Source organism: Thamnophis sirtalis, unplaced genomic scaffold, assembly GCF_051295495.1.
Source record: "Thamnophis sirtalis isolate CommonGarterSnake01/CBP01778 unplaced genomic scaffold, rThaSir2_p1.2 scaffold_3, whole genome shotgun sequence".
Lineage (NCBI taxonomy): Eukaryota > Metazoa > Chordata > Lepidosauria > Squamata > Natricidae > Thamnophis > Thamnophis sirtalis.
In genome coordinates, this window is record NW_028261383.1 from 6,432,664 (window position 1) to 6,459,489 (window position 26,826).

The 26,826-nt window shown below is 39.8% G+C and overlaps 1 protein-coding gene across 1 annotated transcript; it reads right to left on the bottom strand.

Moving 5' to 3' along the window:
• LOC148047075 (vomeronasal type-2 receptor 26-like) lies at positions 1 to 25,378 on the bottom strand. Its single transcript, XM_087707726.1, has 8 exons — positions 25,142 to 25,378; positions 19,669 to 19,881; positions 4,479 to 4,518; positions 4,188 to 4,367; positions 3,724 to 3,923; positions 2,428 to 2,640; positions 1,437 to 1,563; positions 1 to 866 (listed from the first exon to the last, which is right to left on the bottom strand). The coding sequence occupies exons 1-8, from the start codon at positions 25,376 to 25,378 to the stop codon at positions 1 to 3; spliced, it is 2,076 nt and encodes a 691-aa protein (XP_087563852.1).
• Between the last annotated feature and the right edge of the window lie 1,448 nt (positions 25,379 to 26,826).

Below are 26,826 nucleotides of genomic sequence, written 5' to 3' on the forward strand. Positions count from 1 at the left end.
TTAGTGTTTAGCTCTGGTCGGAGGAGGATAATGTAACACTTGGGGAAGAAGATGCAACACAGCAGTCCAGCCCCAGAGGTCAAGATGGAGAAGATTTGAACAGTATTTTCCTTTGGTGCTCAGGTAGGTGGGCAGAAAGGAGACCCAGACACTGCAGAAGACCAGCATGCTGAAGGTGATCAGCTTGGCTTCATTGAAGGCTCCAGGCAGATTCCTGGCTAGGAAAGCTACAGTGAAGCAAATGGCAGCTAGGAACCCCATGTATCCGAGGACAACATAAAACATGGTGACTGAACCTTCATTGCATTGAAGGATGATCACTTCTGGCTGGGAGTGAAGATCAGAATCAGGAAATGGAGGATAAACTCCCAACCACATGACACAGATGAAAATTTGAACACCAGAACAAGAAAGGATGATGGAGTTCGCCAAGCTCTTCCCCAACCATCTTCTCACAGTGTTCCCCGGTTTTGTTGACAGAAAGGCTAGCACCACTGTGATTGTTTTAGCTAACACAGAAGATACGGCTACTGAGAAGACAATGCTGAATACTGCTTGTCGTAGAAGACAGGTGGCTTTCCTTGGTCGTCCAATGAAGAAAATGGAGGACAAGAAGCAGAGTATGAGGGAGACCAGGAGAATGAAGGAGAGATCCCTGTTGTTGGCTTTAACAATGGGAGTTTCTAGATATTTAATGAAGATGATTAAAACAAGGCTTGTGGTTAAGAATAAGAGTAGAGAAAAAGAGACCAGGATGATACCCAGATTTTCCTCAAAGGACAGGTAGCTTATTCCTTTGGGGATACATTGGACTCTGTCCTCATTTGGATATTGATCGTTAGGGCACTCGGTGCATTTTTCAGTATCTGAGAAAACAGAAAGTATGATTGCTTTTCTATCTCTTGTCATGTTTCAATAAATACCTTCTTTGGATGAGAGATGATGAATGACCGATGATACTGAGAGACAGGAAATCCATAGAAAATGGTTAAAATATATAACCTTTGTCTGGTTTCCTATCTTAAACCAGTTTATTGCAACTGAAAGCCCAACATAAAAACCCAAATATATACAACAATAAAACCAATAACAAAATCCCCCCTCTAAATATAATACCTTTCCCCACTATGTTTATTTATTAAAAGTTTAATATAGTTTAGCTTTAATTGAATTGCAGTTGAAAAGACAGTGGGAGTCTAAGGAGCTGACATAATAGGGGTGAATATAGGGAAAACTCAGCAAACTGCATGATATTGCATTCTGGATCATGAGTACAGTCTAGGTAGTCTTCAGCAGCAACCCTATGCAGAATACATTAAAGTACATTATGAATGCTATTCAGTACATAGGAAGTAACCAAAGCATGAAGAAGGCATCCTAAATCCAGGAGGAATGATCTGGATGAATCCAGCACCCTTTCCACCAGTATCACCCACCTTCTTGAATGGAGATAGTCCCTTCTGGACAAGGAACACAGTCATAGCAGCAAACTGGCTTTTCTTCCTGAGCTCGCTTGACAAATCCAGGGCGACAATTTTCCACACATTTGGACTGAGGCAGAGACTAAGAAGAAAAAGAAGAAATGTCAAAGAAAATATGTTGGGACTCACCATCCATGCAAAATTGTGGTCGGCATTAATATTAGACAAGTAGTTTTGGAGCTTCACTTAGATAAATATGAAATCTCTTTCAAGTTCCAAATGTTTTTATGAGATCTAAAATATGGAAAAAAAATATTATTAGTTATATTGGAGCCTCCTATTTGTCCCAAGAGACTTTAAATAGTAACCATAAATTTAAACAATATCAGGGTTCCAAATAGCATCCTCAAACAAATAAGGATCCGACGCTTGTGCTTCCTCAAAACTCCAATGTATTAATAGCTTCCAGGCCTGACCCAGTTGCACTGAGGAAGAAGAAGGGCCATGCTCTGTATCCTGAAGAATTGTCACCTGGAATTACATGCTGCGTATGGCTGAATCATCTTAAAATAGTGCTCCATGCTCCAGCATCTAAAGGACACTTGGCTAATAGTACTAAAGCCTACAAAGACATAGCAATAGCAATAGCAGTTAGACTAATATACCACTTCATAGGGCTTTCAGCCCTCTCTAAGCAGTTTACAGAGTCAGCATATCGTCCCCACAGTCTGGGTCCTCATTTCACCGACCTCGGAAGGATGGAAGGCTGAGTCAACCTTGAGCCGGTGAGATTAGAACTGCTGAACTGCAGATAACAGTCAGCTGATGTGGTCTGCACCCTAACCACTGTGCCACCACTGCACCACATCTAAGAAAAGCATAAGGGTTCTGCTCCCCACCTCAACTCTTAGTGAAGGTCATCCAGCATGGTGACAAGGCTTAGCCTACCTTAAATATGTTTTATGGCTTTGGAAAACAGAAACAGACACAAATATATATCACATACCTTGTTGAGCAACTTTAGACGAGACAGAGCATCTTGGTTGAAAATCAGCCTCTGGCTTTCAAAACTCCCCATTTGCATTTTGGGGGGATTCTTGTTTGAAAGAACCACCCAGCTCAGGATCTCCAGATCTGCTCTCACATCTCCATTTTGGTCCACATACAGTCTATCCAATGAAACATTGAAAAGCTCCTTCTTGTCCAGAAATTGATGAAACTAGGATTAAAATATTCACAAATATTAAAAGTAAAAAAACAAGTTTCTTAGAAATGAGAAACATGGGCAGATGAGGAAATTACACCTTTAAGTTTAAAACACAACTTGATGGTGTCTAAAAATTGGGTGAGAAAAAACAGAGAGGGGGGTGAAATGTTCTTCACCTAGAAGAAGGAAAATGAGAGGTAAGAAAAGAAGGATCATGGATATACTAAACTTGATAAATACATTTGTGAGAAGGATTGCAAAATAGTAGCTAATCACAAAGCGAATGACAATTGGCTATATGATGCTCATGGAAAGAAGGCAAATGCCTCCATGAGTTTCTCAGAAGTGCATGTTCTGGTTTGGGAAGACCCCAACTCAAGGATGATTAGGAGACTGGAGTCTAAAACATATGAACAATGGTTGCAGGAACTGTTCATGTCTAGTTTAATAAAAAGAAGAACTAGGATAAACATGATAGCAGTGTTCCGATGATTTTCTTTTAGTTTACTAATCCATTCTTTCAATTTAATCTTAGGGAATTGCTCCATTTCCACCATTGGTGTTAAAGGAGAGAGTCCTGGTATTAGCCGGTATCTCCATTTATCAAAGAGAGAAGCAATTTACAACTAAGGAGGAATTTCCTGACAGAAAAATTATTGACTCCAGAAGTTGTGAATGCTCCAATACAGGAAGTTTCTAAGAAGATGTTGGATAACCATTTGTCTTAAGTGGTGTAGAATGCCTACTCTAATCTACTCTACTCTGCTCTACTCTGCTCTGCTCTGCTCTGCTCTGCTCTGCTCTGCTCTAAGTATCAGGTAACTTTTCAGAATATAAAATTCGACCATAATTAATTGGAAACATACAAAAATTATTTTAATACATCAGAAATTTGTTGAAAATGCATATATCTTTTTAAATGTTGAAATGTTAAATATCAAAATATATCTGGTGCCAGAATCTTTGTAAAACATCTCCCGAGCAACTAGATTAGCCAAATCTGTTGTTGATAGGTTGTGATGGTTCTCCTCCTTCTACTTTTGATTCCTTCTCCAAAGGAACTAAGATTAATGGATTCTTGTCAGGACTCCATACCTGCCATGGCTGAAGCCTTGGAGCTTCCAAAATCCCTTTGTTCTCCTTCAGTCTCCTCCTGGATCTGGAGGAGTATGCAGCATTCAAGATGTGGCCCAGAGTCTTAACAACATTGTAAATTTTTATCGTAATTGGGATATTGATCTGTTTTGATTTCTCTTTGGTCTGCAGTGGTGCTTTCTGGGTGCATCTTCTCCGACCTTTGATAGAAATGATGTTCTTTGAAAAAGAGCAGTGAAAAGACTGATCTTCAAACTGGTGTTGTAGAAGGAAAGAATTTTTGATGATATCATCTTTTGGCTTTTTTCTCGTCATAATATCAAAGCTCCAAAAACTATGGACATATTTGAAAATTATGTTTTTTCTAATTGTCAGATACGCCATATGTGCTAAAATCCAGACTTTTCCTTCAATGGGTCCTGGCAAACTCATAAGTTTTAAGAAGAAAGGAAGAACTATCTCACCAAGGGAAACATATTCCATGAAGTAAACATAGACATTGACTTGCTTCCACTTAGAGATGGCATCTCCAAGAAGGTGTTTATAGTCAGTCATTGAGAATTGTTGCGATAGAACAACACAAACTCCATGCTTGACAAGCATAGGAGTAAAAATCCTCATGAAATTCTCTCCTTCATCTGTATCTGAAGTAAAGAGACCAATCAAGGTCCATCTGAAATGCAGGAGCAGCTGGACAATTTCTGGGTAGTAGAACCCTATTTTGGGGTGTGTCTGGTGGAAAAAAGGGAACTGACTTTTATCACTGAGAGCCTCTGAAACAATTCTATCACTGATCTGTAAAAGCAATGAAAAGTCCTATGTTATATTTGGGATCACATCAAGTCCAAAATATTAGTTATTAATAAATCTAAGTTTGTTCTCATGAACATATTAAAGTACCTTATTGTTGAGTAGTTATTAGGCCATATCAAGATACAGAATATAAAACACAAAACATTAACAAAGCCATACACAAATATTGAAAAGATGAAAGAATAACATAAAAAGAATAACAATAAAGAATGCAAATAACAAACCCTAGAATTTGCTATCATTAAACTTATTTATCAAATTGTGATGCATATCTTAACTGTTTGGTTTAAATAAAGGCCCATAATTAATAGCATTTTAAAAAATTTGAACACACAGGATCCCAATACATCATTTGTCTAATATGCAGTCCAATATACTGATCTAACTGTTATAAAATTGATATTCAAATAATAAATGCATTATGTCTTTTATCTCCTGAACTCTACAAATAGAAGTATCTTCTTTTTGTTAAATCTTCCATATTTAACCATTGTGTCCAGCTGCTCAAATTTTACACAAGTAAATAACACCCTAAGATGTTTAGGGACGTCTCCAATGAAATATGTGGCAATTTGGAAGGAACATTTCTAGTGGCACATCCATTTCAGAGTGCCAGCCTTACTAAGGATAGTTGTATTTTTTCTATGCTTTCATATCCCACATTATTTTTTCAGCAAACTTTTAACTTGGTTTCCACTTTTAACTTGGTTTCCACGCATACAAGAGGCAAGGAGCCTACAGCTGTTTATATATCAATGTATACAATTCAAGAGGTCTTTAATAGAATCTTGGGTACCTGTCATTTTATCATAGCTTTATTTTTATTCTAATAATTGTTTTTTGGCAATGAACAAATTGCCTAAATTTCCAGTTCAGCTCTAAGGGCATAAACTGAAGTCATTTTAAACCAAGATACTTCTTAGATACTGTAATTGAGTCTATATATATAGAATCAAAGTTTGATATGAGGCCACAAGCGTAACCTGTGTGTGTATGGGAGCAGGGGTCAACTTATTTTCCAAAGCACCAGAAGGAAAGGCAAGAAACAATGGATGGAAACTACTCAAAGAGAGAAGAAACCTGGAATAGATAGATGATAGATAGATAGATAGATAGATAGATAGATAGATAGATAGATAGATAGATAGATAGATAGATAGATAGATAGATTTTACACTTTTAGGGCCTTTCATTAGTCCTAGTAAGTTGATAATGTCTAGACTGAATAAAAATGATCCATCCTATCAAAAACAGTACTGTAAAAAACAGATTAGGAACACAAGTTAAAATAGGCAAGAAAATGGTAGTCAAGTTCCAGTCCACCCTAAACTAGGTCAAATCACCAGGACAAGATTAAACCCCAAGGTTCTGAAGGAACTGGCAGACATGATCTCAGAAACACAGAAATATTTCTTTCAAAGATCCTGAAGCACCAGGGAACTATCAGAGAACTGGAAAAGATCTTTAAAAAAGCGGTAAAATACATCCCAGAAACCTTAGACCTATCAGGCTGACTTCAATACCTGGGAAGAGTCTGGAAAAGATAATCAAGCAAGGAATCAGCAAACATCTAGAAACAAAGTCATAACCAAAAACCAAAACGGGTTTGGCAGAAACAGATAATGCCAGTCTAATCTTATTGCATTCTCTGCACTTCTTGACCAAGTGACAAAAATTATGGTACAGGGGAATGTTGTCGATACAATTTACTTGGGCTTCTGTAAGGCATCTGATAAACTAGACTACAACCTGCTACTTGATAAGGTAGAAAAATGTGGGTTAGATACCATCACCACCACATGGATTCATAACTGGCTGACCAGCTGTACTCAACATGTAGTCCTCACTGGAACTTCATCTATATGGAGGGAAGTATGTAGTGCCGTACCCCAAGACTTTGTCTTAGATTCAGTACTCTTCAACATCTTCATCAATGATTTGGATAAGAGAATAGATGGGGAAATCATCAAATTTGAAGATGACACCTAGTTGGCAGCAATAGCCAACACTCCAAAAAAATAGGCTGAAGATATTGAAGGATCTTTGCAAACTTGGGCTCTATCTAACAAAATGAAATTCAGTGTATGGTTCTACATTTAGGCAAGATAAACCAAATGTACAGGTCTGGTATAGGTTGCACATGGCTCAATAGTAGCAACTGTGAAAGGGATCTTGGAGTTCTAGTGGACAATCACTTACAGATGAACAAGGAGTGTTCTGCAGCTGCCAAAAAAGTAAGTTTTAGGCTGCATTAAGAGAGGGACTGAACCTAGAACTAAGAAGAAATTTCCTGACAGAACATTTAATCATTAGAACAGCTTCATTCAGAGGTTGTGAATGCTCCAACATTGGAGGTTTTTAAGAAGAGATTGGATAACCATTTGTCTGAAAACCTTTAGGGTTCCTGCCTGAGCACCAGGTTGGACTCGAAGACCTCCAAGGTCCCTTCCAATTCTTTTATTCCATATTTTGTAATGTTAATGGTCCCATAAGAGGTATAGTGTTTATAAATTATAATTAAAATAATATATTTGTGAATCTTTATTCTGGATATGATTATGTACAAAATATAATTTTTCCGTTATTTCTACATGGTCCCTTTGTAAAGAGGGCTCCTTGATTGGATATAGAGCCTGTCCTCCCACGCACATGTTGCAGCAGAAACCTCCCCAAAACCGAGATGCTTCATAAGAGGATATGTCTGGATGTGTTGCTCACCCACCATTACCCCACTCAGTTAACAGATAGAGAAACATTCACACAAACAGTGGGAGGCACTGTTTTGTGGTGGTTCTCCTCTTACCTCTCGGACAGGTCGCAGTCGGTGTTAGTTGGAGGGCAGAGATCGACCCCTAGGCCCCTAACATATGGGGTGCCGCAGGGTTCGGTCTTGTCCCCCCTACTTTTCAACATCTACATGAAACCGCTGGGTGAGATCATTCGGCGGCACGGGATAAAATACCACCAGTATGCGGACGATACTCAGTTGTATCTGTCCGCCCCGTGCCAACTCAATGAAGCGGTGGACGTGATGAATCAGGGCCTTGAAGCTGTTAGGGACTGGATGAGGGCTAACAAGCTTGTGCTCAACCCAGACAAGACCGAGTGGCTGTTGTGTTTCCCTCCCACTAATTCAGCAAGTATTCCATCTCTCAGGCTGGGGGGTCAAACACTATGCCCCTCAGACAGGGTCCGCAACTTGGGAGTTCTCCTGGACCCACAGCTGGCTTTTGACCATCATTTGTCAGCTGTGACCAGGGGGGCATTTGCCCAGGTTCGCCTGGTGCACCAGTTGCGCCCCTACCTGAACCGGGAGGCTCTCACAACAATCACTCGTGCCCTTGTGACCTCTAGGCTGGAGTACTGCAATGTGCTCTACATGGGGCTGCCCTTGAAGAGTATTCGTCGACTTCAGCTAGTCCAGAATGCGGCCACGTGAGCGATTGTGGGTGCACCTCGCTTCACCCACATAACACCTATCCTCCGCGAGCTGCACTGGCTACCTGTTGATCTCCGAGTACGCTTCAAGGTGCTACTTGTCACCCACAAAGCCCTTCATGGTAGTGGATCTGGGTACTTGAGAGACCGCCTACTGCCAATCACCTCCACCCGACCAATTAGATCCCATAGATTAGGCCTCCTTTGAGTTCCATCTGCCAGTCAATGTCGACTGGCAATCACGCGGAGGAGAGCCTTCTCGGTGGCAGCTCCGACCCTATGGAACGATCTCCCCATGGAGATTCGTACCCTCACCACCCTCCAGACCTTCCGCACAGCCCTTAAGATCTGGCTATCCCGTCAGGCCTGGGGTTAAAGACTGTAACCCACCCGAATAGTATGAATGTTGTGCTTTTAATGATGTGTCTTATGTGTTAAATGTTTGTTTCCCCCCCCTTCGAGTTGTAAGCCGCCCTGAGTCCCCCCAGGGAAAAGGGCGGCATATAAATAAACTAAGACTAAGACTAAGACAAACCTGTGGGACTTTGTAGGGGCACACTAATGTTGACATCTGGATGGAGGTGTCATCAAAAGCACTATCAAGAAGAGCCAAAAGATTGTCATTCCTTCCACAGCTGTAGTTGGGAACATTGGCTTCTCCAGTAGACACCATCTCCAGCAAGGCCTCTGAAGTGAGAGGTATGTTCAAAAAACTGTCATGAATGTTGTAGCCAAGTGTGAGATTGTGCAGGACCTGGAGATTCTTGTTCATCATTTCAATGGTACCAATGAATCGTATGATAGTTTGATGATTAAAACGTGAATCACTGTAAATAAAAGTTCACCTTATCATCATCAGGAATAATAAAATGATGTATTTGTTTCTTTTTCATCTCCTCAAGCCTACCCAGTTTTAAACCAACACTGATACAAACCTAAAAATTAATCAGTCAGCCATCACCATTTAATTTTTATGACTGTTGACAAGATTGGATAGAGATCATTTTTACCAGGTTCAATATTAAAATATATCAACAAATATATCATTACTTGTATTAGCACTATATTTTTCATTTTCTCAACCACAAGGATTAAAATCACCCAATCATTAAGGTAATTTATAAGTGATCAAGAAAACAAGTTAAAATAATCTCTATTTGTATAAGCATCAGTCACTGAATATCAATGAGCACTGATAAAAAATAAAGAAATAAGTATAAGAGCAACAGCAAACATTCAACAAGGTATTTTAAACAAAAATTACTATTTAAGTGATGAATTCAGGACTGGATTGGGAGAATAATTTGAATTTATTTCAGAGTTGTCCTGCCCTTTCTTTGGATTTGAGTCTCTTCCACAAAATAAGAAACAGGAGGGAAGCCTTGGAAATCAAATGATTCTGGAAAGCAGACAGTTTTTCCAATATAGGAGTCAGCGTAATAAGAACAAGAGAATGTTAGTACTTCAAATGGAGAGAATTAAACTCCATCACACTGTATGACTTACTAATGAATAGAAGGCGACACATTGAAGGGCAAGATTTCAGGTGACATTTTTGCTGCAGTGATAATCGTACTAATGAGATGGTCTCCTGGACTGTAGTAGCTCCATGGTCTTTTGCTGCCCTCCAAATTCAACAGGCATTTCATTCTAAGCTTCCCAGAGGCTGGCTGGGACACATGTAGCATCCAAAGCAGAAGCAAAAGATTCATAAGGTTAGGGTTAGGGTCAATCAATCAATCAATCTCCTTCACACTTCTAAACAAGAAAAAGAGAAGAATTGTAAGAGGGAGAGAATCAAGATCTTGTGAAGTGGTAGTACTACTTTACAAAGCCTTAGTAAGAGAACATATGGAATACTGCAACCAGTTCTTGTCACAATATAAAAAAAGATGTTGGGACTCTGGAAAGAAGGCAGAAAAGAGCAATAAAGATAAAGAGGGGGCTGGAGGCTAAAACATAAAGGAACATGCAGGAATTGGATGTGTCTAGTCTAGTGAAAAGAAGGACGAGGGCTGGCATGATACTAGTTACAATATTTGAGGGGTATCCACAAAAAAGAAGTGGGGGGTCAACCTATTTTCCAAAGCACCAGAAGTCAAGATGAAAAACAAATAATGGAAAATAATTGAGGAGAGAAGAAATTAGAGCTGAGGAGAAATTTCCTGACAGTTAACAATTGATCAGAGGACCAACTTGCCTCCAGAAGTTGTGAATGCTCCAACAATGGAAGTTTTGAAGAATAAAGTGAATAACCCTTTGTCTAAAATGATATAGGATTTCCTTCTTGAGCAAAGAACACCTCCAGGTTTCCTTCAAACTCTATTATTCTATGTTCTAATTCAAGGCACTCTCACAAGATGGAAATGGCCAAGGCTTCTTGATTTGGGCAGAGACAAAGTGAGCTTCAGCTGGGAAGGAGAAAAAGACACATTCAAGAGCCCAGCCCATGTCTGTCCCAAGACATGAGCCACACAGAGCACAGAGAAGTGGCAGAAAAGCTCTCAAAGACTGGGATGATGATAATAATTACAGTGAGAAGCAACTTCTCCTCTGGGGACCCTGAAATTTGTTTGTAGAATCAGAAAGTTGCAGATGTAGGGGAAAAGCCCCTTTCCTTATACCAACGTATTGTTCCATAAAAACCATGCCGTAAATTGTTTGTAAGCTACTGTTGTCCCCAAAACTGGGTTCTTGCTTGGTGTCAAAGCCAAAGTCACTGGACATAAGGGTTGATACAGAATTATACTTTTAGTTTGGTACCAAGAAGTAAGGGCCCCTATCTGAAAGCTAACCAAAGGGCCAAGATTAGAATCTTACAGCAGTTTTTATATTAAAGGGATGGTCGCCTTCAACCTTTTGCCTTTCCCCCTACTAATGAATGCTGAACAGATAATATTGATTGGTTATTTGGATTTCGGTGCCCTAAACCCTTACGTTTGTTATGCTAAATAGCTAAAGGTCATGTCAACTCTTTTTCACCCCAGGTCACGGGTATCTTGCAAAGTGTGCCAGCGATGTGGTTTTTGGGTGTTTTCTTATAAGCGAGCTATTCTTATTCCTAATATCCCAGCTAGTAACAGGTAAAGTGCTTAATTCTGTCTTGCTACGAATGTGCATCTCCCTCTTCCGATTGCAGAACAGAATGAAAGAACAAACAGTTTTGTCACCATCCCTACTCGCCCCGCGACCCCCCACCTTCCACAGAGAAAAGAAAAAGCAGTTTTAAATCTTTGTCTGAGGCCGCACTCCCCCTCCCCCAGGACCCCCACATCCTTCTGCAGTGAAAAGGACAGGAAGGAGCAAAGTTCTTAATTGTCAAGGCAAAAAAATGAAGACAAGGGAAAATGTTTGATCAGAATTCATATTCCTCACTCTCATGTCCATTCAGTCTATACCTAGGTCTTATCTCCACATATGACCCTTCCTCTGATCCACAGGGCCTCATCTGTAGATACATTCCACCATCTGATCCTTCACTGCTCAGAGTCACTGAGGGTGAGTGGGTAGCCATATAAATCCTCTAAAGAAACCCGTAAGTATATAATAATAAGATGGCGACTACCAAGTTTGTTCTAAGCTGGGATGATCAACTGCAGGAAGTTGCATGAAATTATTATTTTTATTCTTCACCCAAGAGTGATGACAGCTGTAATTAGGGGAGCGACCATAAGTTCCCCTCTATCCAGCACACCTTCTACACATTAACATCAGTCCCTACTTTATAAAACCATCCCCAACACCATCTCCTGTCCCGGCCATCCAATTCTCTCCTATATGTCATTCCATAAGAGGAACTTCCTGCCTTCATTGTTTTCTGAGAATATATTTATTTACTGAGAAGCCATCCTTAGAATAACAGAGTTGGAAGGGACCTTGGAGGTCTTCTAGCTGTCAGACCTGCAGCCATATTCCTTTCGGATATTTGTTCTGCCACACTTTCTATTATGCCTCTTCAATTGTGGAATTATGGGAGGGGGGATTGTACCAGTGGTGGGTTTCAATTTTTTTAGAACCTATTCTGTAGGCATGCCCTATTTTGTGTGTGTGGCTTGGCGGTCATGTAACCAGGTGGGAGAGGTCAACTTGTAAAATGTGGTGAAACTCATTTAACAATGCTCTTGCTTAGCAACCATAATTTGTGGCTCAATTGTGATCATAAGTTCTTTCTTTTTCTTTCTTTATTTCCTTTCTTATTTTCTTCCTTCCTTCCTTTCTTTCTTGTGTCCCTCTCTCCAATTTTATTTCTTTCTCTTTTCTTCCTTTTTCATTCCTTCTTTCCTTCTTTCTCTCTTGTGTCTCTTTCCCCCACTTTCCTTCCTTCCTTCCTTGTTTCTTGTGTCTCTCTCTCCAACTTTCTTTCTTTTTTCTCTTTCCTTCCTTCCTTTTTCCTTCCTTCCTTTCTTTTTTGTGTGTCTCTCCCACTTTCTTTCTTTCTTTCTTTCTTTCCTTCCTTCCTTTCTTTCTTGTCTCTCTCCAATTTTATTTCTTTCTCTTTCCTTCCTTTTTCATACCTTCTTTCCTTTTTTCTTTCTTCTGTCTCTCCCTCTTCCTTTCTTTCTTTCCTTCCTTCCTTCTTTCTCTCTTGTGTCTCTCTCCTCCACTTTCCTTCCTTCCTTCCTTCCTTCTTTCTTTCTCTTTCTTTCTTTCTTTCTTTCTTTCTTTCTTCCTTCCTTCCTTCCTTCCTTGTTTCTTGTGTCTCTCTCTCCAACTTTCTTTCTTTTTTCTCTTTCCTTCCTTCCTTCCATTTTCCTTCCTTCCTTCCTTTCTTTTTTTGTGTGTCTCTCCCACCTTCCTTCCTTCCTTCCTTCCTTCCTTCCTTCCTTCCTTCCTTCCTTCCTTCCTTCCTTCCTTCCTTCCTTCCTTCCTTCCTTCTTTCTTGTGTCTTTCTCTCCAATTTTCTTTCTTTCTCTTTCCTTCTTTTTCTTTCTATCTTTGTCTCTTTCTTTTTTCGTCTCTCTCTCTCTCCCCCCCTTCCTTCCTTTCTTTCTCTCTTTTGCCCCCCCCCCTCATACATATAACTTCCAGTTGGTGCAAATTTCTGTTTTGCCAGCTGAGAGGCTGGCAGAGAAGCCTCATTTTCCCTGCCACCCACAGCACACAGAGGAAGGAAGCAGGGAAACAAGCCCTAAGCCTCATCTCTGCCTCCTTCATTGAGAGCTGGCTTCGGAGATGGCCAGCCTCTCCCAGCAATGTGCCATTCACTTGCCTTCCACCCAGAGGCTCTACCGGAGGTCGCCTCCCAAGAGACGCTCAGGAGAGATGCACAAAAGACCACAAGCCTACTGGGGATGGTGGTGGTGGTCGGTGTTACTGCTATTGCTGCTCCCTGTAATGCAGGATTCTCAGAGAGCATTAAGTTGCAGGCGCACTGACTCCAGCAGCTATGTTTTGCCTTGAAACCTGCTGCCCCAGCAACCCGAAGGGGACATTATCCCAGTGGCAACTCTCTCAGGTAACTTTCTCTCTTGCTGCACAGGAAGCAAAGCCAACTTTATTAATTTATTTGGCTGGTTATTTCATGGACCATTGGGAGGAAATACTATGGTGCTTTTTGTGCCCACGGTGACCCATTTCATCATTTGTGTCTCGCCCCGTGGCTCTCACTTGAGATTCTGGCTGATTTTCTCCTAAGTAGCAGCCGTGGCCATGAGCACTGGGGAACCTTTCGCTCCAGCCTCTCCTCCCCTACTAAATTAAGATCCTCGCGCTTCTCATTCCTGCTAGAGGCACACAGCCCACATGAGCGAGCAGGCACATGAGGCCCCCCGATGATCTGAAGGTAGCCAGGAACAGCCAAACTGCACCAGCTGTCCTTACTCCCTCCCAGCTAAGGGTGGGAGTGCCTGAGACACCACTGGGAGAATGTCCCCTTCGGGACAGCAAGTTTCAAGGCAAAATGCAGCTGCTGGAATCGCCTTGTTTCCGATGAGGGGGCTCCATGCAGAGAGAGGAAAAACATGGATTTCTTTCCCCCAATTGGAAATGAGGTGGCTGAGAAAGAAAAAGGAATGGGCCACATAAGGCTTCTTCAAACAGGCAAAGAAGGAACAGGAGGGGAGTTTGGCGATTTGAAGAAGCCACGGCGGATGCATTCCCTTCCCATTGACAGTCACCTCATTTCCAATTGGGGCGGGGAGAAATCCATGTTTTTCCTTCCTCTTCATGGACCCCCCCAATTGGAAATGAGGTGGCTGTGAAAGAGAAGGGAATGCGCCCGACGTGGCTTCTTCAAAGAGGTGAAGAAGGAACAGGAGGGAAGTTCAGCTGTTGTAAAAGACGCACGTGGCTTCCTCAAATAGCTGAACTCCCCTCCTGTTCCTTCTTTGGTTGTTTGAAGAAGCGATACGGGTCACACTCCCTTCTCTTTGATAGCCGCCTCATTTCCAAATGTGGGTGGGGGAAAGAAATCTAAGTTTTTTCTCCTTCTGCATGGATCCCCCTCCCCAAATGGAAATGAGGCAGCTGTCAAAAAGAAGGGCAGGGCAAGTCTGGTGTGTACAGGGTTGAGCGAGCAAGTGAGCGGTGACTGGGCAGGTGGGGGGAGTAAGCAAGGGGGCAGGCAATGAGAGGGAACGTTCCGGTATGCTAACTCCAGAAGGACAGGTATGGGAAGACATGATAAATTTCACAAATGGTTACAGACATACAAGTGCATACTGGCTGAAACCCACCCCTGGATTGTAGAGAGTTAGATGCTATGTAGCCTAAACAAAATTCCTTTCTGAGAGCCAAGGTCATCCTTTGTCTCTGCACCTCTGCCCCTAACCGAAACTGGATGGGTGGAACTGCCAACATGGAAGTGGAAGATTTGACAATTTGATGGGCTGGTGGGTGTGGGGCAAGTTCGTGAACTTTCAATGGGGTGGGGAAAACTGGGAAACTTTCAGATTTAGGTTTTCCCAGATATGCCAACATGGCTCTCTTAATAAATTGGAACTTTGAGCAATACTTTGGCTTGGACTCTGCTTTAATTTTGGATGCTATTTGTAATCCTGATCTCACTTCCCTGAGTAAGCTACTTTCAAGGCTTGTAAAGAGTGAAATATAAGAAGCCCAGCAAAACATGGAAAAGAAAAATAGCAAGATATAATTTCTGATTCTTGATAAGAATGCAAATAACATTCTTTCTCACTGTTTTACCAACTTGAGAAAAAGAACAGTGAATGGCTGTTTTCTTCCTTTTAATTTTAATTTTTCTTACTGTAAATACTAAAATAAAGGAATGAAAAAGAGAGAGAGAGAATGAGCTGAAGGAGGCCAGACTGAAGAAGCAGCATTGTGGCCTTGTGATACGAGCCACACTTCCTGTCCTAAATTCATTGTGACATCACACATCACCCAAATGGGTGGAGCTTGCAGCCTGACCTTGTGATACTGCATGTGTCATTCTGATAGCACATGTGAAGCTAAGATAGTGAGAGTAACTACAAAATCCAAGTTTAAGGTGAAGACAAGGAGGAAAATGGAAGGGAAGGAAGCTGGAATTCTTTCTGACTCAATAGGAGAAGTGAGATATCAGTAGGAAAGAGAAAGTGTTATGAAAGGCTGACAAAAACAGGGGTAAACCCATAGGGATAGACACTCCTAAATGGGAGATTCACCTGGTACCCTGTTAAAAGAAGGTCCCAACATTAAAATTTTGTTGGTTAGCAGCAAAAAAGGTGGAAAACAGGGGACAAAACCCAAATTCCAGGAAAAAAAATTGCTTCTGGATAAGACATTGAAGAGAAAGCAATAGCAATAGCACTTAGACTTATATAGCACTTCATAGTGTTTTACAGCCCTTTCTATGTGGTTTACAAAGTCAGCATATGACCTCCAACAATCTGGGTCCTCATTGTCGATCATGGAAGGATAGAAGGCTGGGTCCATCTTGAGCCTGGTGAGATTCCATCTACCAAATTGCATTCAGTTGGCAGTCAGCAGAAGTAGCCTGCTGTACTGCATTCTAACTGCTGCACCAAAACAGCTTGTAGTTCCTCAGGAATATCACAAATCAGTAATGGAATTGCTCCATAGAAATCCATGGTTGGGATAGATGGGAAAGGACCATTTACAGAATTTTGGATTGATTCCAATGGCCAGGGTTTTGTGGAGAGTTGGCCCTATACTGTCAATCTTCCCCCAAGTCTCTGTTGGTAAAGCCAAAAGGGGAGCATGACAAAGTTGCTATGGAAACAGGACTTTCAGTCCACATTTCCTTTACCAAAACAGCTGTGGATATTGCAGGCCTTTGCCACAATCCACTGGAGACAATGAGTATATTCTGATTGTCTGTGACTACGCCATTATGTATTTGGAAGGAGTTCCATTAACAAATGTGACTGCTAAACGTATAGCAGAGGTGCCAGTAAAAATCTTCAGAAGACAGGCATAGGACATAAGATCCTGTTAGATCTGGGCATCAATTTTTAATCAGCACTGCTGAAATATCTATATGCAGAACTAGGAATAAAATGGATGTTTACATTGTGTGGGATATTTACTGTGCACAGGTGAGAAGAATTGGAGGATTCTATTTAAGTATTTAGTGGAGTCCTGAATGATGGGTAAAAGCTGAAAAATACAATGAATACTTGAGAAAAAAACACCCACAAGAAAAATGGAACTTGATCTGGAGCTTAAATGAATAGAGGTGCTGAGAAGGAGAAAATCAGGAGGAAAAAAGAACACCAATCCCAGTTACAGCTTGTTGCAACATCACATTGGCCTGATCAACCTCCCAGCCACCCCCAAGTACTATCCAAACCTCAGAGAAATGAAAATACTAATTCCAAAAGAACCATGAAAGACCTTCTAACTAACTTTGAAGGAACCTGCCCTGTTTACAGCACTCCAAGACCCAGGTTGTAACTCACATGTGTCCACTCTGGAAAGTTGCCTAAATCAAATATGGATTAACCTGAGTGATGAGAAATGGGATGACAACAAACAGTTTTAAAGATGTGAACATTAATCATTCAATTATGAATTGTTTGATATAATTTTTGTTTAATACATATCTAAGTGTTCTGAGGACAAGAAGGACAACCAATAGTTTAAAATACAAATAGTAATTATTAATTGTTTATTTAATGTTTGAGATTATTTTAGATTAATCTTACACTAATATTTTTATCAGCTTTGATTTCAAATAACTCTAATTGTCAATTAAATGAAAAGGAAGCATACAAATCAATAATAATTACAATAAATAATTAAATAATACAAATCTAAGAAACAATTTATTTATCATCTTCCTATTTTTATCATCAAATGTTCCTTAGTGTTTAGCTCTGGCCGGAGGAGGATAATGTAACACTTGGGGAAGAAGATGCAACACAGCAGTCCAGCCCCAGAGGTCAAGATGGAGAAGATTTGAACAGCCACCATGTATTTTCCTTTGGTGCTCAGGTAGGTGGGCAGAAAGGAGACCCAGACACTGCAGAAGACCAGCATGCTGAAGGTGATCAGCTTGGCTTCGTTGAAGGCTCCAGGCAGATTCCTGGCTAGGAAAGCTACAGTGAAGCAAATGGCAGCTAGGAACCCCATGTATCCGAGGACAACATAAAACATGGTGACTGAACCTTCATTGCATTGAAGGATGATCACTTCTGGCTGGGAGTGCAGGTCAGAATCAGGAAATGGAGGACAAACTCCCAACCACATGACACAGATGAAAATTTGAACACCAGAACAAGAAAGGATGATGGAGTTCGCCAAGCTCTTCCCCAACCATCTTCTCACAGTGTTCCCTGGTTTTGTTGCCAGAAAGGCCAGCACCACTGTGATTGTTTTAGCTAACACAGAAGATACGGCTACTGAGAAGACAATGCTGAATACTGCTTGTCGTAGAAGACAGGTGGCTTTCCTTGGTCGTCCAATGAAGAAAATGGAGGACAAGAAGCAGAGTATGAGGGAGACCAGGAGAATGAAGGAGAGATCCCTGTTGTTGGCTTTAACAATGGGAGTTTCTAGATATTTAATGAAGATGATTAAAACAAGGCTTGTGGTTAAGAATAAGAGTAGTGAAAAAGAGACCAGTAGGATGCCCAGATGTTCCTCAAAGGACAGGTAGCTTATTCGTTTGGGGATACATTGGACTTTGTCCTCATTTGGATATTGATCGTTAGGGCACTTGGTGCATTTTTCAGTATCTGAGAAAACAGAAAGTATGATTGCTTTTCTATCTCTTGTCATGTTTCAATAAATACATTCTTTGGATGAGAGATGATGAATGACCGATGATACTGAGAGACAGGAAATCCATAGAAAATGGTTAAAATATATAACCTTTGTCTGGTTGCCTATCTTAAACCAGTTTAGTGCAACTGAAAGCCCAACATAAAAACCCAAATATATACAACAATAAAACCAATAACAAAATCCCCCCTCTAAATATAATACCTTTCCCCACTATGTTTATTTATTAAAAGTTTAATATAGTTTAGCTTTAATTGAATTGCAGTTGGAAAGACAGTGGGAGTCTAAGGAGCTGACATAATAGGGGTGAATATAGGGGAAACTCAGCAAACTGCATGATATTGCATTCTGGATCATGAGTACAGTCTAGGTAGTCTTCAGCAGCAACCCTATGCAGAATACATTAAAGTACATTATGAATGCTATTCAGTACATAGGAAGTAACCAAAGCATGAAGAAGGCATCCTAAATCCAGGAGGAATGATCTGGATGAATCCAGCACCCTTTCCACCAGTATCACCCACCTTCTTGAATGGAGATGGTCCCTTCTGGACAAGGAACACAGTCATAGCAGCAAACTGGCTTTTCTTCCTGAGCTCGCTTGACAAATCCAGGGCGACAATTTTCCACACATTTGGACTGAGGCAGAGACTAAGAAGAAAAAGAAGAAATGTCAAAGAAAATATGCTGGGACTCACCCTCCATGCAAAATTGTCGTCGGCGTTAATATTAGACAAGTAGTTTTGGAACTTCACTTAGATAAATATGAAATCTCTTTCAAGTTCCAAATGTTTTTAAGAGATCTAAAATATGGTAAAACTTATTATTAGTTATATTGGAGCCTCCTATTTGCCCCAAGAGACTTTAAATAGTAACCATAAATTTAAACCATATCAGGGTTCCAAATAGCGTCCTCAAACAAATAAGGATCCGAGGCTTGTGCTTCCTCAAAACTCCAATGTATTAATAGCTTCCAGGCCTGACGCAGTTGCACTCAGGAAGAATAGCAATAGCAATAGTAGTTAGAGTTATATACAGCTTCATAGGGCTTTCAGCCCTCTCTAAGTGGTTTTACACAGTCTGGGTCCTCATTTCACCCACCTCGGAAGAATGGAAGGCTGAGTCAACCTTGAGCCGGTGAAATTAGAACCGCTGAACTGAAGATAACAGTCAACTGAAGTGGCCTGCAGTACTGCACCCTAACCACTGCACCACCTCGGCTCTCTCCTAGGGAGAAGGGCCATGCTCTGTATCCTGAAGATTTGTCACCTGGAATTCCATGCTGCATATGGCTGAATCACCCTAAAATAGTGCTCCATGCTACAGCATCTAAAGGACACTTGAGCAATAGTACTAAAGCCTACAAAGCCATCTAAGAAAAGCATAAGGGTTCTCCTCCCCACACTCAACTCTTAGTGTAGGTCATCCAGCATGGTGACTAGGCTTAACCTACCTTAAATATGTTTTATGGCTTTGGAAAACAGAAACAGACACATATATATCACATACCTTGTTGAGCAACTTTAGACGAGACAGAGCATCTTGGTTGAAAATCAGCCTCTGGCTTTCAAAACTCCCCATTTGCAGTTTGGGGGGATTCTTGTTTGAAAGAACCACCCAGCTCAGGATCTCCAGATCTGCTCTCACATCTCCATTTTGGTCCACATACAGTCTATCCAGTGAAACATTGAAAAACTCCTTCTTGTCCAGAAAGTGATGAAACTAGGATTAAAATATTCACAAATTTTAAAAGTAAAAAACCAAGTTTCTTAGAAATGAGAAACATGGGCAGATGAGGAAATTACACCTTTAAGTTTAAAACACAACTTGATGGTGTATAAAAATTTGGTGAGAAAAAACAGAAGGGGGGGTTGAAATGTTCTTCACCTAGAAGAACGAAAATGAGAGGTAAGAGAAGAAGGATCCTGGATATACTAAACTTGATAAATACATTTGTGAGAAGGATTGCTAAATAGTAGCTAATCACAATGTGAATGACAATTGGCTATATGATGCTCATGGAAAGAAGGAAATGCCTCCATGAGTTTCTCAGAAGTGCATGTTCTGGTTTGGGAAGACCCCAACTCAAGGATGATTAGGAGACTGGAGTCTAAAACATATGAACAATGGTTGCAGGAACTGTTCATGTCTAGTTTAATAAAAAGAAGAACTAGGATAAACATGATAGCAGTGTTCCGATGATTTTCTTTTAGTTTACTAATCCATTCTTTCAATTAGATCTTAGGGAATTTCTCCATTTCCACCATTGGTGTTAAAAGAGAGATTCCTGGTATTAGCCGGTATCTCCATTTATTTCTTATTCCATCAACTAATCAAAGAGAAAAGCAAGTTACAACTAAGAAGGAATTTCCTGACATAAAAATTATTCACTGGACCAACTTGCCTCCAGAAGTTGTGAATGCTCCAACACAGGAAGATTTTAAGAAGATGTTGGATAACCATTTGTCTGAAGTGGTGTAGAATGCCTACTCTACTCTTCTCTGCTCTAAGGATCAGTTAACTTTTCAGAATATAAAATTCTACCATAATTAATTGGAAACATACAAAAATTCCTTAAATACATGCAGAAATTTGTTTAAAATGCATGTATCTTTTTAAAATTTGAAGTGTTAAATATCAAAATATATCTGGTGACAGAACCTTGGTAAATCATCTCCCAAGCAACTAGCCAAATCAGTTGTTGGTAGGTTGTGATGGTTCTTCTCCTTCTCTTTGGATTTGTTCTCCTAAGGAACTAACGTTAATGGATCCTTGTCAGGACTCCATACCTGCCATGGCTGAAGCCTTGGAGCTTCCAAAATCCCTTTGTTCTCCTTCAGTCTCCTCCTGGATCTGGAGGAGTATGCAGCATTCAAGATGTGGCCCAGAGTCTTAACAGTATTGTAAATTTTTATCGTAATTGAGATTTGGATCTGGTTTGATTCCTCTTTGGTCTGCAGTGGTGCTTTCTGGGTGCATCTTCTCCGACCTTTGATAGAAATTATGTTCTTTGAAAAAGAGCAGTGAAAAGACTGATCTTCAAACTGGTGTTGTAGAAAGAAAGAAGGTTTGATGACATCATCCTTTGGCATTTTTTTCACCATCATATTAAAGGTCCAAAAACTATGGACATATTTGAAAATTATGCTCTTTCTAATTGTCAGAGACGCCATATGTGCTAAAATCCAGACTTTTCCTTCAATGGGTCCTGGCAAACTCATAAGTTTTAAGAAGAAAGGAAGAACTATCTCACCAAGGGAAACATATTCCATGAAGTAAACATAGACATTGACTTGCCTCCACTTAGAGATGGCATCTCCGAGAAGGTCTTTATTTTCAGCCATTGAGAATTGTTGCGATAGAACAACACAAATTCCATGCTTGACAAGCATAGGAGTAAAAGTCCTCATGAAATTCTCTCCTTCATCTGTATCTGAAGTAAAGAGACCAATCAAGGTCCATTTGAAATGCAGGAGCAACTGCACAATTTCTGGGTAGTGGAACCCTATTTTGGGGAGCGTCTGGTGGAAAAAAGGGAACTGACGTTTATCACTGAGAGTCTCTGAAACAATTCTACTACTGATCTGTAAAAGCAATGAAAAGTACTATGTTATATTTGGGATCATATCAAGTCCTCAATGTTAGCTCTTAATAAATCTAAGTTTGTCTTCATGAACATATTAAAGTAGCTTATTGATTCATTAGGCCATAACAAGATACAGAATATAAAACACAAAACATTAACAAAGCCATACACAAAAATTGAAAAGATTAAAGAATCACCTAAAGAAGAATAAGAATAAAGAATCCAAATAATAAACCCTAGAATTGGCCATCGTTAAACTTGATCATCAAATTAAGATGCATATCTTAACTGTTTGGTTTAAATCAGGGACCATGATTAATAGCATTTTTAAAATTCTGAACACACAGGAAATATATCCTTTCAATAAAAGGATCCCAGTACATCATTCATTGAATATGCAGTCCAAGTTACTGATCTCACTCTTATACAATTGATATTCAAATAATAGATGTATTATGTTTTTATCTCCTGAACTCCACAAATAGAAGTCTCTTCTTTTCGTTAAATGCTCCATATTTAACCATTGTGTCCAGCTGCTCAATTTTTACTCAAGTAAATACCACCCTAAGAGTTTTAGGCACTTCTGCAATGAAATATGTGGCAATTTGGAAGGAACCTTTGTAGTGGCTCATCCATTTAAGAGTGCCAGCCTTACTAAGGATAGTTATATTTTTTCTTTGCTTTGATATCCCATATTATTATTTTTCAGAATCTTTTTAGCTTGGTTTCCACATTTGCAAGAGACAAAGGGTCCACAGCTGTTTATATATTTATTTATAAAATTCAAGGTCTTTAATTTTCTTTGTTCTACAAAAATAGAACCTTGGGAATCTGTCATTTTAACATAGCTTTATTTTTATATATATTACGAAAGTTCAGGTTGACATGAGACCATGAGGGTAATCTGTGTGCGCATGAGGGGGGCATCAATTTATTTTCCAAAGCATCAGAAGGCAAGGCAAGAAACAATGGGTGGAAACTACTCAAGGAGAGAAGAAACCTGGAATTGACTGATTGCTGTATTTTACATCTTTGGGACCTTTCATTAGTTCTGGTAAGTTGTTAATGTCTATACTCAATAAAAATGGTCTATCCTTATCAAAAACAGTACTGTAAAAAACAGATTAGGAACACAAGTTGAAATAGACAAGAAAATGGTAAGTGAGCACAAGTAGACCCTAAACAAGGTAAAATCACAAGGACAAGATTGCACCCCAAGGTTCTGAATGAACTGGTAGACATGATATCAGAAACACTGAACTATTTCTTTCAAAGATACTGAAGAACCAGTGAACTACCAGGGGCTAAAATAGATCCAAGAAAGTACAGACCTATCAGGCTGACTAACCTAGAAACAAAACAGGTATAACTGAAAACTAACATGGGTTTGTCACAAACAGATAAGGCCAGACTAATCTTATTGCATTCTTTGACAAAGTGACAAAAATAGTGGACCAAAGGAATGCTGCCAATACAATTTACTTGGGCTTCTGTAAGGCATCTGATAAATTAGACTACAACCTGCTCCTTGATAAGGTAGAAAAATGTGAGTTAGACACCAACAGCACCAGATGGAGTCATAACTGGCTGACCAGCTGTAATCAACATATAGTCTTCACTGGAACTCATATATAGGGAGGGAAGTATGTAGTGTCGTACCCCAAGACTTTGTCTTAGGTTCAGTACTCTTCTACATCTCCATCAATGATTTGCATAAGAGGATAGATTGGGAACTCATCAAATTTGCAGATGACACCCAGTTGGCAGAGCAGCCAACGCTTCAGACAATGGGCTGAACATACTGAAGGATCTTTGCAAACTCAGGCTTTATCTAACAAAATGAAATTCAGTGTAAGGTTCTACATTTAGACAATATAAACCAAATGCACAAGTCTAGTATAAGGGGTACCTGGCTCAATAGTAGCAACTGTGAAAGGGATTTGGAGTTCTAGTGGACAGTCAGTTAAATATCAGCCAGGAGTGTGCTGCAGCTGCCAAAAAAGCCAGTTCTGGGCTGAATTAAGAGAGGGATATAATCAAGATCATGTGAAGTGTTAATACCACTTTATAATGCCTTGGTAAGGCCACACTTGGAATACTGCATCAAGTATTAGTCACGACGATATGAAAAGGGTATTGAGACTTTAGAAATAGTGCAGAGAAGAGTAAGGAACATTATTAGAGGACTGGAGGCTAAATCATATAAAGAACAGTTGAAAGATTTGGGTATGTCTAGTTGAAAGAAAAGAAAAACTAGGATTGAGATGATAGCAATGTTCCAATATCTCATGGGTTGCCACAACAAAGATGGATCCAAGCTATTATCCAAAGCATCTGAGGTCAGGACAAGAAGCAATGGATGGAAACTAATCAAGGAGAGAAGCAACCTAGAATTGAGAAGAAATTTCCTGACAGAACAATTAATCATTGGAACAGCTTCGTTCAATGGTTGTGAATGCTACAACACTGGAGGTTTTTAAGAAAAGATTGGATAACCATTTGTCCGGAAATGCATAGGTCTCAGGCTTGAGCTCTCTAAGGTCCCTTCCAATTCTGTTATTCTGTATTCTGTAATATTAGTGGTCCCATAAGATGTAAAATTTTTATCAATTATAGTTAAAATAATAGATGGGAATCTTATTTCTGGCTATCATTATGTAGAAAAATATGATTTTTTCATTGTTTCTACATGGTCCACTTTGTTCCTGCTGGCACAGCATTTGATCCATGTAATTCTCATCAATCGGTTAAAGAGCTTTCCAAAAGGGGAAAAAAAGTTTTTGCATTTTGCAAACCTTCCCAAAATGGCCCATTTTTTGTGGGAAAACGGGCTCTTTTTTTTTTTTTCAAATAAAAGGTATGGATAGCTTTGGGTGGGCTTGCAGAGTGCTCCTGGGGAGGGCGGGCAAAAACTAGCAAAAATGACCTTTTTCGGGAAACAGGCCTGTTTTTTGTAAAAAAAAATTGCATGCATAGCCTTGTGGAGGCTTATAGAGTGCTCCCAGGGGCTGGGTGTGTGTGTGCAAAATCGGTCTATTTTTTGCTCATTTCTGCCCTTCCCAGCCCCCAGGAGTTGTCTGAAAGCCTCCATAAGGCTATGCACAGCTATTTTGGTAAAGGGGGAGAGGCTTTGGGAAGGCAAAAAATGCTGTATTCAATGTATAAGGTGCACCCAGATTTTCAGCCTCTTTTTTGAGGAAAAAAGATGTGTCTTATACTCCGAAAAATATGGTATGTTTGCTTTGATGTTTGCTTCCTACTGAAGTCCAGAATCCCCAACTTTGACATGTACAATGGCCATGATGAAAAGCAGCTTCCAGAGATCATATAGTGTAATGTATTGTTCACCCACTGTAACCCCACTCAGTTAATAGATAGAGAAACATTCTCACAAACCTGTGGAACTTTGTAGGGGGCCACTAATGTTGACATCTGAATGGAGGTGTCATCAAAAGCACTATCAAGAAGAGCCAAAAGACTGTCTTTCTTTCCGCAACTGTAGTTGGGAACATTGGCTTCTCCAGGAGACAACATGTCCAGCAAGGCATCTGAAGTGAGAAGTATGTTCAAGAAGTTGTCATGGATGTTGTAGCCAAGTGTGAGATTGTGCAGGACCTGGAGCTTCTTGTTCATCATTTCAATGATACCAATGAATCGTAGGATATTTTGATGATTAAAAGGTGAATTACTGTAAATAAAATGTTCAAGTTATCATCATCAGCAATAATAAAATTATGTTTTTGTTCCTTTTTCATCTCCTCAAGCCTACTCAGTTTTAACCAAACACTAATGCAAACCCAAAAATAAATCACAGACAACCATCACTGTTTAATTTTTATGACTGTTGAGAAGTTGGGATGGGGACTATTTTCCACCAGGTTCATTATATTAATATATCAACAAATACATCAACAAATATACCATTACTTGTATTAGCGCTAATTTTCATTTTCTCAATAACAAGGATTCAAAATCATCAAATCTTTAAAATAATTCATAAGTGATCGAGAAAACAAGTTAAAAAAACCCTCTATACTTATAAGCATCAGTCACAGAATATAAATATATTTTAAAATATAGAAATTAGTAGGACCTAGCAAGAGCAAACACTTCAACAAGCTGTTTTGCACCAAAATCAGTATTCAAGTGATAAATTCCGGACTGGATTAGGAGGGGAAAATAATTTGAATTTATATCAGAATTGTCCTGCCCTTTCTTTGGATTTCAGTCTCTTACACAAAATAAGAAACAAGAGGGAAGCCCTAGATATCAAATGATTCTAGAAATCACACTATTTCTCCAATTTAGGAACAAGAGACTGTTATAACTTCAAATGGAGAGAATGAAACTCCATCACACCGTATGACTTACGAAAGGCTAGAAGGAGCCACATTGAAGGGCAAGATTTCAGGTGAAAGTACTGCTGAATTGGTAATCATACTAATAACATGGTCTCCTGGGCTGTAATAGCTCCATGGTCTTTTTCTGCCCTCCAAACTCAGTGGGCACTTCATTCTCAGCTTCCCAGAGACTCTTTGGGACACCAGTAGCATCGCAAGCAGAAGCAAAAGGTTCATAAGGTTGAATCACTTTCACACTTCTAAACAACAGAAGGAGTTAGAAGAATTCTAAGAGGGAGAGAATCAAGATCATGTGAAGTGCTAGTACTATTTTACAAAGCCTTAGTAAAATCACATATGGAATACTGCAACCAGTTCACATCACAATATAAAAAAATATGTTGAGACTCTGGAAAGAATGCAAAAAAGAGCAACAAAGATAGAAGGCTAAAACACATAACAACAGTTGCAGGAATTGGATATGTCTAGTCTAATGAAAAGAAGGACTACAGCTGGCATGATAGTAGTTACAACATTTGAGGGGTTGCCCCAAAGAAAGGGAGGGGGTTCAATCTATTTTCCAAGGTATTTAGAAGGCAAGACAAAAAACAAATAATGGGAAATAATCAAGGATAGAAGCAATTAGAACTAAGGAGAAATTTCCTAACATTTAGAACAATTGATCAGTGGAACAACTTGCCTCCAGAAGTTGTGGATACTGCAACAAAGGAGGTTTGTCTA